This window comes from Toxotes jaculatrix, chromosome 15 (assembly GCF_017976425.1).
Source record: "Toxotes jaculatrix isolate fToxJac2 chromosome 15, fToxJac2.pri, whole genome shotgun sequence".
NCBI classification, from domain to species: domain Eukaryota; kingdom Metazoa; phylum Chordata; class Actinopteri; family Toxotidae; genus Toxotes; species Toxotes jaculatrix.
In genome coordinates, this window is record NC_054408.1 from 6,709,757 (window position 1) to 6,726,376 (window position 16,620).

At 40.2% G+C, this 16,620-nt stretch overlaps 2 protein-coding genes across 5 annotated transcripts in view; one reads left to right on the plus strand and one right to left on the minus strand.

The window, feature by feature from the left end:
* Positions 1–14,151, plus strand: part of fgf14 (fibroblast growth factor 14) — a 91,772-nt gene extending 77,621 nt beyond the window's left edge. For 3 of the 4 annotated variants that reach the window (XM_041057227.1, XM_041057229.1, XM_041057228.1), the window contains exons 4-5: positions 8,696–8,894; positions 10,716–14,151. In XM_041057227.1, coding sequence (XP_040913161.1) covers positions 8,696–8,894; positions 10,716–10,858 — 342 coding nt within the window. In that variant the 3' untranslated portion in view covers positions 10,859–14,151. The remainder of the gene's footprint in view (positions 1–8,695; positions 8,895–10,715) is intronic. The other variant, XR_005895375.1, reaches the window with a different exon arrangement.
* Positions 14,152–14,208: 57 nt separating this feature from the next.
* Positions 14,209–16,620, minus strand: part of itgbl1 (integrin, beta-like 1) — a 35,818-nt gene continuing 33,406 nt past the window's right edge. The window contains exon 11 of the mRNA XM_041057226.1: positions 14,209–15,026. Within this exon, the coding sequence (XP_040913160.1) occupies positions 14,938–15,026 (89 nt within the window). The 3' untranslated portion in view covers positions 14,209–14,937. The remainder of the gene's footprint in view (positions 15,027–16,620) is intronic.

The following is a 16,620-nucleotide window of genomic DNA, read 5'->3' on the forward strand; positions in this document are numbered from 1 at the left end:
CCCACAGTGATCGTCCTGGTTACGTCACATTATACATGTTTGTGTATGTGCTTTTAATTTGGCTTTGCAGATAGTTCACACACCAGTGAAGCCTCTCTTTATTGACAATAAGAAAGCTAGAGAATATCTCCAGCCTTATCCTTTAAGTCTTAGCAATGACTTTGTTAAGTGTTGGCTGGTTGGTTAAAGCCTTCAGCTGCAATAGGCTGGTCAATAAAATGGAGAAGGCCTTGGATTTTTCCATTAACAACAACAACAGTATAAAAGTAAAATAAAATAAAGTATCCCCGGAAGCTCAACTAACAACAAAAACAGCTGCAATGACGCCACTGCCACTAGAAGTATAACACTGTTACAAACATCATTAAGGAGACCAACTCATCTAATGATTAACAAATACAACACTAACACCCTCATGGCTTAGGTGTTACACTTTAATATGAGTTAACAGAAAGGCTGCATTGCTCTCTCTCCTCACACACTGCAGTCTGTTCATATAAATGAATGCTCACTAGAGTTGAGAGCTAAAATGAGGTAGATGGTTAAGTGTAAAGCAGCAAGAGAGAGAGAGTCACCGACAAGTAAATCTACAAGGAGATACACACTCTTCCTCTTTAAAAAAAACTGGGACACTGTTCCTGAGGGTGTAAACAACACAAACAGAGCAGAGACAGAAACACACACACACACACTCAGAGAGGAGAAACAGCTCTGTGCTATACCTGCAGACACACCTCTCACACTCTTCTCTCTGCATGTACACTGTAACTCTGCCTTGCAGTATGTACCTATTTATTCTTTCCCCGTGAGCTCGGACTTCAGGATACAGGAAGTGTGTGCATGTAGAAATTAGCACTTGTGTGTGTGTGATATATCTGAGATATGCTTGTCAGCTTTTTGCACAGGGCAGACTGCTGGCTCGCCTGACAAGAGATGACTAGCCAATCTAGCAAAAATCTGGCTGCCTTGACACCAGTCTGGCACCAATTTATGGATCAACAGCAGCAGAGTGGACAAACACACACACACATGCACTTGAAACCCCACTGATCTTGGTGTGGGTGGCTGTGCTGTGTTTGTGTTTGTTCACTAACAGGCTCTCCTAAAATGTTGTGTGTGTGTGTGCATTTTTTGTGCAATGTTTGCCACTTTCCAGACATGGCTTTCTTTCAGTGTGTTTATCCAAACTGACCCAAATAGAACTGGGGTTTGATTAAAATGTCCGATATTTTCAACCAGTTTCAGCTGATGCTTGCTTACCTTTTTTCACTGCAGCTTCAAAACCCATTAAATCTCACCCCAAGGACAATAAAGAAACACCTCATTTCAGTTTTTCAGTAGCAAAAACTGTGAATAATTTGACACGTTTCACTTGATGGTAACCAGAAATATTGTTTCTGTCTCTTTTCTTTTTTTTTTGCTGCTCAGCCTAAATAAGCTGTGCCTAAGCTACATTTTGCATTATATTATATCACAACATTACTTTTTAGTGCAACAATAAGTTGCCCTTTGACTGGTTTTTTAGAACATCACTGAATACATTTTCATTTGTAGAGTCCTTTATTTGACCACTAGAAGACTTCACACCAATTAAAAATACCCTTAACACATGTTTTAAACCCAGATCATGACCTGAAGCTTTACTGGATGTTGCATGCCACAGGTTTGACTCCCAGTGAGAATAGCAACAATTCTGTGCAACCTTTTTTTTTTTTTTTTTTTCCTGTTTGTGTGTGTGTGGAATGAGCCGAGGGAGCTGTACTGTGCCAGTGTTAAAGGGTTTTTGCCTTCAGGGAAACTTTAGTGAACACTTAAGTGCTTCTGGTGGCCCAGCACTTTAAAGGTGTCACTGCTTTTTTGTCATCCTTTCAGTAAATAGTAGATACTGTAGTGTTGTGAAATACACATTTTTGCTCAGTTTGGATAAAAATGAAGATTTGCAAAATCACGTTGAACTGACAGCATAAATAGTCTGATAGTAATGGCTGTAAAAAACAGATGTATTTCACTCAGTAAATTGGCTTTAAGGCTTTAGTGTGCACTCTGTTGGCTTACAGTTTTATGGCTGCAGAGGTTGACATTGTAAATTATTTATCTGCTTCAGTGAATATGTAAGTAAAATGTCTCTATATCTACAGAGTACAGGGGGTGAATGAAAACTCAACGTCTGTATTGAGATAACATGATGCAAAATACAGTTCAAACAGTTCAAAACTTAATTTAATTGCAAAGATTGTGCAATAGTAAAAAAAAAAAGAAAAGAATAGAATAATGAATTGAGTTGATTGCTACATTTTGCATATTTTTGTTGAATAATTGTATAATATTGCTGCCTGTTTTGTCAGCACTAACAGCAGCAATTAATTTGGAAGTTGTGTTTAAAATTCTTGTAATATCAAATAGACATGATGATTCATAACCTTCATTTAGATCTGCTTTTCTCCAAGTCGTTCATGAGACGTGGTATTATTTGCATTGCCGATGCAAATGCAGATGTCTTCATCAGTTGTAGCTAATAATTTCTAACAGCTCAAATCCCAAACAGCATTTGAGTCAGTGTTGCAAAGCATGACAGCACGCACTTTTTCTGTCTGAACATCCGAGGATCTGTGAAGACAAAGAGCAAAGTCAAAGCAAATATTCCTTTGACATTGTGACTCTGAGGCTCAGCCAGCACGTCACCTTGATCTCGCTGTGACTTCTGTCTTATGTTTTTGTTCTGTCACACTCAGATCTGCGGGATCTCAAAGCTTCATCTTTTTCATTAAAACATACTCTCACTTTTTAGATACCAGACTCTGCCTTTAATTTCAGTTTTTTAATTAGCGCCTGATTGTAAATGTTCTGAGACCTTAAGTTGCTCCCATGTACCTGTAACCACAAGTGAAATTTTTCCATGTCAATTTTCTCATGTGATAATCTGACCATCTTATCAGCCCACACGCTTCTAGTCATGTCTTCAGATCATTCAAGAAAAAAAAAGAAAAGGAAAACATACTGTACTCCGTCTATGTACACAATTCATCCAGCTGTTTACCAGCGTCTCTCCTCATTTGGTCCCTGTCTCCTCTTCCTCCTCTGGGTTTGATAATCAGACAGGCCTGCTGAAGCCCCCATTGTCTGCACACACTGTCGACGTGACTCTTATACATATGAGAGCAGCTTAGCATTGTGAATGCAGCTCAGCTTTCTGGAGGTTGACCTTTTTCCATGGATTAATAGGTTTTATGCTGGCAGCATTAATAAACAATTTCTTCGTTTCCACAGTAGGGTAGTGAGCAGTCACTCTGCATATTAATGTGCGTCCTCCTCCCCGTATGAGCCTCCTCTCACCTACTTTTAGGGGCTCATGCTCGGGAATCACGACCCGTTTTGTGATTTTTTTTTTTTGTTTTGTTTTGTTTTTTGCCAAAGGATATTTGTTACAGAGTTAGTTTTTTTTCTCTCTAAAATTCTTATTCACTGTTTTTATTCTAAATTCCCACTCTGTCCATCTGTCTGTATCCATTTGCCTCTTTTCTTTATTGGTTATTTTTCCATAGAAATTGTGCTCCTCCCTGGATTTCCCCCTTCCCCTCAACCACACTCCCTTTTCTCTCTTAGTGACTGTCTGCCTTTTATTGCTCGGACTGTTCATCTCTCCTTTATTTTAGTCCCCGTCTTTTTGCGTTGGTTACTGGGACTGATTATGTGGGGCTGAGCAGTTTTGCCCCTCACGCTGTCTGTGGCCAAGGTCAATTACAGCCTTCCCATTCAGAGCATGGCCAATCATGGGCCAGGGAGTCACTGATGTGGAGCGCCAGGCGGGGAGATCGAGCGGGAAGAAAATCAACCGTTTGGTGCCTCAAAAATGATTCGATTTGCCACTGGTGTGAAAGTGTGCGCTGTGTCTGAGTCTCCTTCTCCTTCTTCAATGTCACCCACATTTTTCTAAAACATTAGTTTGATGCTGGGTAGAATTATACAGTAGACAAGGTAATAGTGTCTCTGATTTGACTGCTACTTTGAAATTATCATTTGAAAAGCTCAGGGTCATTCTGTGTGTGATGTTAATAACAGTTTTTTTTTTGTTATTTGATGTACAACAGTATAAAACTTGAGGGTTAATTAATGTTGAAGGACGTTAAAAAAGGACAGTTTTTGTTTTTGCAGTAATTCAGCTGTAAATTTTGTGTGCGTCCTGTGAGTGTGTTGATGTATGAATGGACTCGATGGGGATGCCCAGTCCCCCAGACCAGCGCTGTATTGTCTTATAGTGCCTCTGCGTTGCCATGGAAACCTGAGAGAAAATCTGTTTGTCATGTTCTGGTCTGCAGGAAAAATAATAAAAAAAAAAAACAAAACAAAAAAAACAAACAGCAAAAATAAACAGGTAGAGAAAAGAGGGTTTTTTTTTTCAAGAAAAGCACAGTAGGGTGTAGAGGTAAGGAACAGAGGTTGTTTCACCTTCATAAAGTTCAGAAGCTGCCAATCAAAGTGTCAGTCCCACTGGAACGTTCGCTTAGCTGAGGGCCCCTTGAGGCACAGTCCTGCTCTTACATTAGACGCCTCTTCCACCTGCAAAATAATTGATTTGTCAAATATTTTATATATTGATTTAAAAAAATGTACAGAAAGATTGACATTAAATGTAACTTGCGATACAGTATATGCTACATGATCACCATTGTTGAGGCACCTGGCTTCACACTTTTTTGTACTTTTTGTGCTGCATATGTTTTTTTTTTGGTCACTTGGAGGCAGTAGAACAAGCAGGAAAATGTGTTAGTAAACTGTTGGTTTTGTTTTTTTTTTGTTTTTTTTTAACACATCCAGGTGTCATGAAACAACATTAGCATTGATCTGGAGTGCAGTGACACTGAACCACAACTGTAAGTTGTGGGCTGCAAAACCAAAACAGTGAGTTCAGTGAGGCTAAAACACTTCCTACAAGCAAACACAAGCAGGTGACAAATGAAAGGAAAAACCCAAATAAATGTTATACTTCCACACAGTTGCTCTGCATTGTACAATTAAGCTGTAAACATCCAGTCATGCTTTGTGGCATGTATAAAAATACTGAGCAGGCCCAGATGATTCTGATTTTGTATCAGGATGGCAAGAGATCAAACAGACTTTGAAAGAGACCTCACTGCTGGGGCACGGATGGTGGGAGTTTCAGTCAAAAGGACAGTTCGACTGAGCGGCGTTTCAATAGTAACAGTCACTACAACAGCGACATCCGCATTTAGGTCTATGAGAAAGGCGTCAGTAAATAGGGTCAGAAATTGTGGTTGACAGTGCACAAATTAGTGCGATACCTAGAGGGGAGGCTGTTCCTCAGGTGACTGAGACTGTCAATGCAGGACTTGATCAGATTATGTCAGCAAGAACAGTCTGTCGACAATTACATAGAGAGGGATATTAGAATAGGGTTACAGTTCAGAAACCCCTATCCTATCCTATGATAAAACATTTACGTCCAAAATCTTTTGCTGCCATGTTGTCATGAGCAGGAATTTCTCACATCTGAGGGAAAGTGACTGAAGGAAAGTCTCTGTCTTGTTTTGTGGCAAGACAGAGATTGAACATGGTAAAAAAGTCTTTGGCTTGTCCTTCACATCTGACACACTTAAAATGCAGTCAGCAAACATTGTGTCTGACATCAGCTGCCTTCACAGCTCTGATCCTCTGAAACTGATTATGGTGACTGACAGTGTTAAATTTTTGTTCACCATCAAGCATAATTCCACAAACAAACCACCCCCACTTCCTCTGCCTCTGTAAACAAAGAAGGACTTATTCTGCATCTATGTGAAGGCGTTTGATTAGCCACAATTATGGCCTTGGCACCAGCTTGTATGATTACTTTGACTCAAGGCTGTTTTGTAGGTGCCGTATAAGTAATCAGTGCCGGGCTAAACCTGGACCGGCATCAAAATGATGTGTCTAATTACAGCAGCCAACAAACCTGCGGTGTAGCTCACCTGACGAGGAAAAAAGCAGAATTAATTACCTAATTGAAGCAGGGAACCATGAAGGTAAAACTGTTTTGCCTTCTAATCGGCTCAGCAACAGAGTTTGCTTCAGCATGAAAAGAGTGTGTTTAAACATTCTTTCAGGGAACAAAGGTTGTTTGGTTTTACAAATGAAACAGTACAATGAAGACATTTGTTCTGGTTGTTGGCTAAAGATCACCCAAACAAGTTTATTTTAAATTCAAATCACAGCCCTGCCTTGAGGTAAAATAAAATTTGGGTGCTATTAAGTTGTATGTGTTGTGTACACTCTGTAACAGCCTACTCTGTCACCTGCCTGTCCTGGCAGATAGGACGCAGTCCAGCCTTTCTGACAACTTGGACATAATAAACAGCCATTTGATAAACTGCTGCTTGCTGCTGACGCGCAATAAATCCTAATGACAACAACAAAATGAATAACGATGGGTCAAGCCTGTGCATCGCCCCGAGAGAACGCTCATTTATTTGCTGTGAAACATGCTAGGTGTCCTCGTGCTCTGGGTTTTATTGTGCGGGGCTCCGTTTTTATTGCTTCAGCCTGCTGTGCGTCTGTCTATCAATAGATTGTTCTGCTCGGCCTCTGTGGTCTGCCACGGAAGGGGCATTAATAGTTCTGATCCTAATCCTAATTTGCCACTGGAATCATCTGAAGTTAATTCTCTTGTGTAATGTAATTGCTGGCGAGACAGAGCAAAGTCAGAATGCTGGATTTCCCATCACGTGTCTCTCATGACAGATCACCACTCTGACCTCTCAATGCCTGCACTGACAGTTCTGATCGTTTCTCACTGTAATTGCAATGTGAGGAATCATAGCGCCTCTTCCGCAGTTTTTTGACACCTCAGCTGATGCTGTTGTTGTGCATTGTACATTTGTGCCTTCCTCTCAGAAATGCCCAGGAGTCCTCAATCAAGGACAGAGAGGACACTCAGAATACAGCCGGGTGCTTGTCAGGATCATTATGGTCATCCCAAGTGTCTCTCTGCCGCTACTGGCTCGGCTCTGCTTTCAGCAGGAATACTGTCTGGAGGATAAGCTCTGACAGGAGTAATTCACCAAAGGGCTAATTATATCATAATCATGGTATGGTGTGCCCTGTGTTCAATATTCAGCATTTGATCCATACTGTAATATCTCAGCAACCATTAGCTGGATTGCCATTAAATTTGTTATAGACATTCATTGTTCCCAGATGATGAAGCTTCTTTGGACTTTGGTGATCCCTGGCTCATCCTCCAGCACAGAGGTCTCAAACCTGTTCCACAAAGGGCCACGTGGCTGCAGGTTTTTGTTCCAACCAAGCAGCAGCACACCAGACTTGACTCATTTAATCACATTTAATGACACCTGTTTAGATGCATTGCCATGAAATTAGTTTCAGAAAATAATGGTCCCAGTGGAGATTGGAGATTCTCTAACTTTGGTTTTCACCAAGCACCAGGTCAAAATTTCACTTCGGTTTATGACCAACCACCTGCAAAATTAATAACACTCCCATCAGCCTCTGTCTTTGTGTTTAATGCTAGTTAGCTAATTTGTATTTTTATTTGTCCTAATTTAGCACAGAGATTAATTTGTATTGTGTGTCCTACACGAGCTCCAGTTTACTTGTTGATGCAAAGAAATTAAAGTAATTCTTATTTTGTATCCCTAAGGAATCTTCTCAATGACCCTCATATTGAGAAGCCCTGTGATACAGGATATATCAGAGGATTTTTTACATATCCTGTAACTAGTTCTGTGAGCCGACTCAGTGTGATTTACTTACAACAGATGTGGTGAAACCCTCCATTGTGATGAGTGTGCTTTGATTAATACGCCCCGATGAATGCCTTTATTTTTAGCCTGGCAGGGCGGACAATGTGGAAATGCTTTTTATTACCCTTCTGGTTGGAGATGAATGGGCAACAGCAGAGAGAGATGTGGTGCCTCAGTGTTCATTCGTCATTGCCAAATTGAGGTATAAAGGATGGAAGAATCACTTGATTAGTTCTATCATTACTCGTACAAAGTTCAGAAGGCAGTCATAGACAAATGGCTAACAGAAGACATAGTATTTGGGGAGAATGATCCCCTTTGGGTTTTACCAATTAAAAAAATTTGAGGAACAAGTCAGGAGTGTCTGACTAGATATCTGGGCGGGGACGGGGGGGAGTGCTGACTTTTCCAGTGCTGGAGTGCTGGGGTCAGAGCCCAACAATATATACTTTCTGCTGGGAACACGAGCTAATTGACTAAACGAGTGCTCTTACATCTGATGTCAAGGTTAAGGCCAAGGAGAGAATGAGAGTTGCATTTCATCAGAGCAGGTCATTAGACTTGGCTTGAATCAGACATGATTATAGTGAGATAGACTCTGCAGCGCTCATCCTTTTCACGACAGGTGGAAGTATGGAGTCCATTTTACCTGGCGAGGCAGTTTCTGAGCCTGCAGTAACATCGTTCTATACATTGTGAGGGTGACATAAAGGTGGCATGTGTCCCTGTGACCTTCATACAAGTTCAAATATAATCTATGAATCATTCTTACATAATATGAACTAAAGTATTAATGTGAGTCCACTGAATCTTTCTCCCAAATGAAGTATATGATGGGGAAATGAAATCTTTTATGTGGTGTTTTTGGTTTTATTTATTAAAAAAAAAAAAAAAAAAAAAGATTAATATGTGCCTGGTGCTTGTTTGTGTCTTTGCAGGAACTCTTTACGGCAGAGTGCAAGTTCAAAGAGTCGGTGTTTGAGAACTACTATGTGATCTACTCATCCATGTTGTATAGACAACAGGAGTCGGGGAGAGCCTGGTTCCTAGGACTCAATAAAGAGGGCCAAGCCATGAAGGGGAACCGAGTGAAAAAAACAAAACCAGCTGCTCACTTCCTGCCCAAGCCATTAGAAGGTATGTAATAAGAACTCAGTGTGAGATTTAATAATAACATATTAAAACCGCACTGTGGTTTTATATACCCAACCCCTAGAGCTCATTACTGGATTATATTTTTCAAATAAATTTAAAAAAAGAAACTGGTATTAAAAATTTAATTTATCATTTCTTATTTTAATTATTTCTTATTTTAGCTGTGGGTATATCCTTCTTTTTTCTTATTTGTTTGTTTGTTTTTTGGTAATCATTTTCTCTTGTATACGGGTCGTGTGTGATGTTGTCTCCTAATCCTGGTCACTTTTGCTTTGTTCCCTCTCTCTTCAGATGTGTTACGAGAATATTCTAGCAAACTTAGTTTCTTTATTTCTTCTGTTTTCAACCTCTTATTTTGTACGTAGCTGTGGGTATATCCTTCTGTTTTTTCTTATTGTCAACAAATCTCATGGAAATACTAAAATCCTGGTGCAACTTATTCTGTGCACTAGACCTCCACTGTCATCCAAAATCTGTTAAAAACACATAAACAACAGTGTTGCAGTCGTTGACATGTTCCTTTATTATGATGAATACACGCACTGTAGCTTATTTAAATCCTTCATACATTGTCCTGCACTAGTAAATGCTCAGCAGTGTAAACAGAATGTTTGTACTAGGTAGGAAAGACAAGCTGGGGAAATTGGAAAGCATATAAACAGACTAGCACATTGTTCGTTTTGGTCTTTCAATGGAATTTGTTGACAATACGAAAACTATAGAATATCACCATCCCTTACAAAGTCAGATGATCCAAATCAAAGAATAATATTTTCTTAATTTCAGTTTTATAGTGCAGAGGTTTTCCGCTGTCTACGTCTGAAAGCTGTGCACACATCAGGGTGGAAACAAAGGTCTCAGTGATGGATATCTCAAAACTAAATAAAACTAAAGCTACCTGCACGCCCATTTTTTCCCCAGAAAGTCAGTGTTTTGGGTGAGATGACTTTCATTATAAAAATACAACTAAACACCATGTAGTTTTGTGTCTTTTATGTTTTCAGCTCACCTGGAGAGACTCCAGGGGCATAATCAGGAGCTCATTAGCATTCCCCCAACATTGCCTCCTCACTCTGTTACCTGAAGTAGTTTTTTAGCTGTGAGAGAAACCTTGTTACTGTAAACTATGGCATCTTTTTTTGCAGCAGCTTTTAGGTGGAGACATAAATAAATGTGGGTGTTTTTAATGAAATCTACAGTGTGAAAAGTGAAAACGATGAGCATGGCATGATTCTGCACTTGGTAACCGTGCAACTACTGTATGTGAAATATCTATATTTGACATATGCTTGTATTTATTTACTGATGCTCTATTTTGCTGTTGTAAGCATACAGTGTAGGATGCTGGACAGCTCTGTAAGTTCAGTATGAAATGTTGATAGTCCAGCAGGTGCCACCATCAGTCTTGTCAGCCACCAGCCTGATTGCTTCCCATCTTTTAAACATGGAATCAAGTTGAACTGTCTTGTCAAGACAGTAATCCAGCTGTAGTGTGACGGCTGTAAAGTGGCAGATAATGAGACACTTTTTTGCTGTTTTGTCGAAAAGGCATGTGCTTAGATTCAGAATCAGGCCTGATGGAAACATAGCAAGAAGCCCATTGGCAAAAAAAAAAATGTATCAGCTTTTTTTTTTCCATCTGTAAATTGCAGGGTATCCTCAGTGCAGGTTTGAGGGATTTTTGTCTGTATAAAATCCCTCAACAACAAGTTTTAGAAAAGTAAACTCAAAAGTGCAGGAAAAAGGTTATTGCTAACAGCTTTTTCCTTGTCTTCCTCCTTTCTTTCCTTAATGCTCGTCCAGTTGCCATGTACAGAGAGCCATCGTTGCATGATGTTGGAGAGACAGTTCCCAAGGCGGCAGTACCTCCCAGTAAAAGCACAAGTGAGCCGGCGGTGATGAACGGAGGTAAACCTGTCAGCAAGCCCGACAAGCCCACCACATAGCCACACCTGACCAGTGCCCTGTGTGTGAGTGTGTGTGTGGAGGGGGGGGGGTGGCGGGGTTGGGGGGGCGTGACGGAGGCAGGGCTTTTCCCGACTAGACTCCAGCCCCTCTTTCTCCTGTGGATCAGATCCAGGCGAACCTTCCTTCCTTTCTTCTCTTGCTCCTCCTCCTCTTTCTCCGCCTTGTCCTCCTTTCCTCCAGCTGTCTCAGCATGGGCGGACGGATCCTGAGGTGGCTGAGTTTCTCCAGCACGGGAGGGAAGAGGACCTCTGATCATGGAATGCCTTTAGATTCCTCTGAAACTGTGAGAATTCATGTGAATAACGTGTGTTTCACAACCACGCTCGTGGTACTTTGCTTGCTGACGGTTCATCCAAGAAACCTTCCCCCTCTCTATAATGCCCTGCTGGAGCAGAGTGTGTGTACCTTCAGATCTATTTTCTATACCACAGTTCACCAGCTATGTTCTGGGATAGAGACTGTATAGATAGAGTAAATATTTGGACTGTCGTCCTCTATTTTTTACGAGTATGTTCCCCTCCCTTTCTTTCTATCTCTAGTCACACACTTTTCTCTTTGTCAAGTAACCTTGAAAAGATAAAAACATTTTGCAAGGGAATTGTGTGATTTTCTAAGAAACACATTCACACAGATATACATAAAAACAAACACATATATAAAAAAAAAAAAAAACCTATCCAAATTTTATTCTTGCCTACAACATGCACACACACACACTTACAGACACACAAAGTTTGTGGGGAAAATCAGAGATGTTGCTTTTTTACAGCCGATAAAAACACACTGGAGGCTGGCAGATAGCTCCTGCAATCATAGATGATGAAGTGCTAATTACCACCACTGCAATCAATGCAAGGAGCTCCCTACACACATACACACACACACACACACACACATTTATAAACAGATGTGCGTGTGGGTGGGAGAGCGCTGGAAGGAATGGTGTATACATATCACTATCTAAGTCCCACCAGCGGTTCAGTCCGCCTTCTCTGGTAAAAAGAAAACCTGAAGTCTATTTTTCTTTAATCTTATTTCAGAGCGTGGGCTCTAGGAATATCTCTAGGCCTTGTAGGCCTCTGTCCCTCACTCACTGACTTCTTTGGACTATAAGGCAAGGCTTGTGGCTTTGACCCAGATGGTCTATAACTGCAGCACTGGCAGCCATCTTATGGCAGCGTCTACTTAAAGCCAGAAAACAACATGGCTGAAAACCAGTAGACGACATTTATACTGGCTGCATCCCTATTTGGTTCAGCAAACTAAAGCATGGGCAAGGTTAATATTGTGTTCTCTCTTCTTGCAGCAGTTATACAAGAGATGGCTTATATTGTAACATTTTCACTGTATAAAACTTAGGGAAAATGACTATTAAAAATCCTAACTTTTTAAATGACTAGATATTATTATAATTATTATTATGAGAGGATTTGTCTCCTAGCTCAGCATGCAGAGTCCAGTACTGATCATCTTGGCCTGTCACGTGCCTGTTTGGACCTTGATTCCCGGCATGCAAAAACAGGTTCCCAGTCCCCACTGGGCCAAAGGTGCCTCACCCACCCGATACATCCATGTAGAGGACACGTAGCATTATCCATTGAGAAAACCACACTCAGATGTATTCATTCTGAAATGACCAAAGTCTTTTTCATCCCAAGAAGAACCAAACTCTTTAACTCTTTAAAAAAAAATAAAAATAAAATAAAACAACAGAAAACAAATCTGATTCTCTCTCTGATTCAATTCATTAAGCTTTCACTGTGATAGCATTTGTTCTGTCCGACAGAATCAACTCTGCTTAGACCCGCAGAGGTCTCGACTGATGTCATTTTGGAGAATTACGTATACCTTGAATTAATCACGTGCATGTATTTTTTATAAGGAACAAGGTATGGGTATCGTTCTTCACTCTGTTTAAGCTGAAGAGCACTGACGTTCGGTGTGGGATTTGAATGGGCATGTTGTAGGCTACGGCACACTCACACCTAATCTGAAGGTAACCCACTGCACTTTCTGTTTTGCATTTTCATCATGACTGTTAGCAGTTTATCAAAGCTCTATCTGATCAATCAATTTATAACGTCTTGCTTTAATGATTTTTTCCGAATAGTTTTGTTAGATAAGATTTAGAATATGAAGTAGATTGTTGCTGCTGTATGCTGCTAAACCTGCAACTATATTTAGAAATTGATTTGGTAAATATAATTTTCAGAGTTTATTGGGATTACACATGACCATTTCTTATTACAGCACATCGAAGCACATTAGCTAGACTTCAATATTTGTCTGTACAAAGCTGTTAATGTTATAACACAAGTGGCGTACTATACATGCACACACACAGGAGCTGCAAACTATTGTAGTTGTACTTGAGGCTGATGTTCTGTCCTCATTACAGCCAATCATCCTCCACTCTTACAAACTCTACATGCTGGGCTGGTTGCTGCTCCAGCCCTGCAGTCCAGTTAACTGGCTCCTCCAAGGCTGACTTTATTTTTGTAAATGACCAGTGTGTAAATGTACATCTCTGTTTGGATCTCTGTAGCCACAGTTTAGTTTGTTTGTTTGTTTTTTGGTAATCATTTTCTCTTGTATACGGGTCGTGTGTGATGTCGTCTCCTAATCCTGGTCACTTTTGCTTTGTTCCCTCTCTCTTCAGATGTGTTACGAGACTATTCTAGCAAACTTAGTTTTTTTTATTTCTTCTGTTTTCAACCTCTTATTTTGTACGTTGTCCCATCTGTTGCATGGGGAGAGGATGGCATCGATGAACTGCATGTAGTAGGCTATGTCTATCAAGAACTGTTGGTATGTACCGCTAATTTTACATACATATATGCAACGAGTTTGTCTACACTATACAGTTTGTGTTTGTTGTATACACATATACAACATATTGAATAAAATATTTATATAAAGGTGTACTGTAATGTCAGTAACGTACTTAATGCAATATAGTGTGCAGTATATTATTGCACCTGTCATTTTTGATGGGACAAAGAAAACAGAGGGGTTGGCTAGTTTAAGCATGAAAAAGGCCAAAGTAGAATTTACATTAAATTTTCTTTGTGACTTCTTATCGGTCCTCTTTTCAAGTGGTGACTGAGCTCTTGTGTCAATGCAGCTCTCATCCCCTGATGCCACCTTTTGAAGTGACATCCAGCATGCCACAACTGAACTATGTATGCCCTTCTCTTTGTTTCCTCCACTTAGAATTTAACCTTATCACTAGTATGAGTTGAGTGAGAAATGTCCATTACGTACCTTCAGTACAGTGTGGGTTTCATGGCAGACAGTTTGGTTTGATTTCCCGGTGGAGAAGAATAGGCACTATTAAAATTATTTATTTTCAAAAATATATATATACCATTGCAAGTATGCCCATTGGAGTTATGTCATGTTATAACAAATTTGTAACCATGTATGATTAAGGTCTTCGCATCGTTTTCCATGCAAAATGTTGTGTCATGCGGCACATTTAATGTTTTATTATTAAAAAGAAATAAAAACCTCAAACAGTAACTTCTGCCTTGAGCTTTCAAGTGAACTTTCAGTCCAATTTGGGAACAACACCTAACTGTGTACCAATTAAAAACAGACCCCCATTATCCCCCGCAGTATCCCACGTATTCCAAAAATGTCACATTAATAAAAGAACATGTTCTTCTCTTTCCAACATTTGGATTTGTCATGTGCCTGCATCCTATTATGTGCAGCCATCTGGAATGTGTAAGCGTTCCTACATTAATTTAAAAAAAAAAATCATACATGAAGCTGTTTTGGAAACATAAATGTTTACATTGTAATATGTTTAAAACAGAAAAAAATATGGTTGTTTCTTTTTCATCTACAAAATCCAGATTTAATAAGGATCATTTGTAACCGGTACAATAAAAGAATGAATGCTGTTAGTGATATGCAGAATTATATCCAAGTTTGTGAGCGTCTTCTCCCTCCTCCCGTGGTGTTTTTCCAGCCTGGTCGTGACGGTTGGTGGTGCTCCTGGTCGCTCCGGGCAGCCAGGCCTCTTGTCTCTAACCTTAGTGTCCCGTTCTCCTCAGTACTCCGCTCCCACCCAGATTTCGCAAGCGTTCCCTGTCCAGCCCTCCCAGCACTCACAGTTGCCGCAATTGCACAACCCATTCCCTGTGAGAAGATGTGAGAAGAAAAGCTGTGAATTAAAAGAGCTGTGCCATCATGCCTGACCTTTAACAAGGTTCCTCTTTTCACACCCTGCATCCCTGGGTGCAGCTCTCTGGTGGTCAAACTCTGATTGAGCCGAACTACATTGCTGAGGACAGTTTGTGGTTTTCCACAGCTTTTGCCCACACAGTAGAGGAAAAAACTCTGGTTTAATTAAGAGTGGAAAAACCTTTAGGCTATATATATATATTTATTCACCACATTGTTACAAAGCTCAGATATTCTCAAAGTTTGACCTGTCTTCCTTCCTTCCTTCCTTCCTCCTTATTGTGGTGGTGATCAAATAAATTGAGACTGTACTTTCTAGAAAAATGGTTCATAACTATCCGTGATTATTTTGTGCTTAATAACAAAGGAAGAAATATTGCTGGCCAAAATCTCAGGTAGGAATTTGTGGTCAATGTAGGAACATAGTGCATCGTACTAACATACAAGAGACTGGAGTTCAGGTTCAGTCTTCTGTAATCTTTCCCTAACTTTTACTAATTAGTTTAAGTGGCCTCAGCTTGGAAAAAGTACTGATGACATGTCTTTGTTCAGGCAACAGGAAAGCCAGATACTAGGTCAATCACAGTGGTTGATATGGGATGAAACGACTTATTGTCTTAAGGAATGAGGTTATTTTTTATTTAGGTATGAAGACACTCGCAGTGGTACATCCTACTCTGAGCAGCTTTCTGTTATAATCCAGTACCCTCAAACTCTCTGCCAGCTCCCTGAGCTGTCAGAGATGCTGGGGTTAGGAGGAAGACTCCCGCTGGCCTTCTGTCACACAGTTGAAAAGACATATCTACTGCCAAATATCTCTGTGGGAGACGAGGGAGGAGTCTGAGGAGGGAAAAGGGGTGATGGATGATGACGAGGGTAAAACAATGAAAGTGAGATGAAAAAACAGAAGGCAGTAGAGATGGGTAAGTAGGCGAGAAAACACACAACGAGCTTGAGATAGGAAAGGAGGATGTCGGAGAAAGGGACTGGGCTGGAGGAGTAAACACATGAGTTCTCTCGGAAATAGTTGAGCTGGCTGCTGAATCCAGAGAGCAGACTAGACAGAGCTTCCTCTCATTAAACAATAAGGCTGGCCTTACTCAATATTCTCCTTATTGTCGATAAATCCCCTGAGAAGACCAAAACTCTGCACTCAGCCACAAGCCAGTTTGTTCCCACTGAAGAAATAATTGTTGAAAAAAGGCCAAAAATATATTATAAATAAAAATATATTAAATAGAAATTATGTCCTAAAACCACTGTGGTCTTTAGTAAACATAACTCAAACAGGAGTAAACAGTGCATTTGACTTTTCAGCTGCGGATTAAGACACATTTTGTGCTTTACAACGGATCTGTATGGTACAGAGAAATAGGCTTTGGCTTTGGCTTCCCAAAGAACACTTGACATCAAGACATTAAGAAAAAGAAGGTCATTAGGAGCAGTCATATTCTCACTGGAGTGGGAAAGTGAGTCTGTGCTTATGGTTCATGGTCTCCTGTGTGTAAAGTTCAGCATTTGGAGAATAAATGCTTGGTTTCATTAGAAA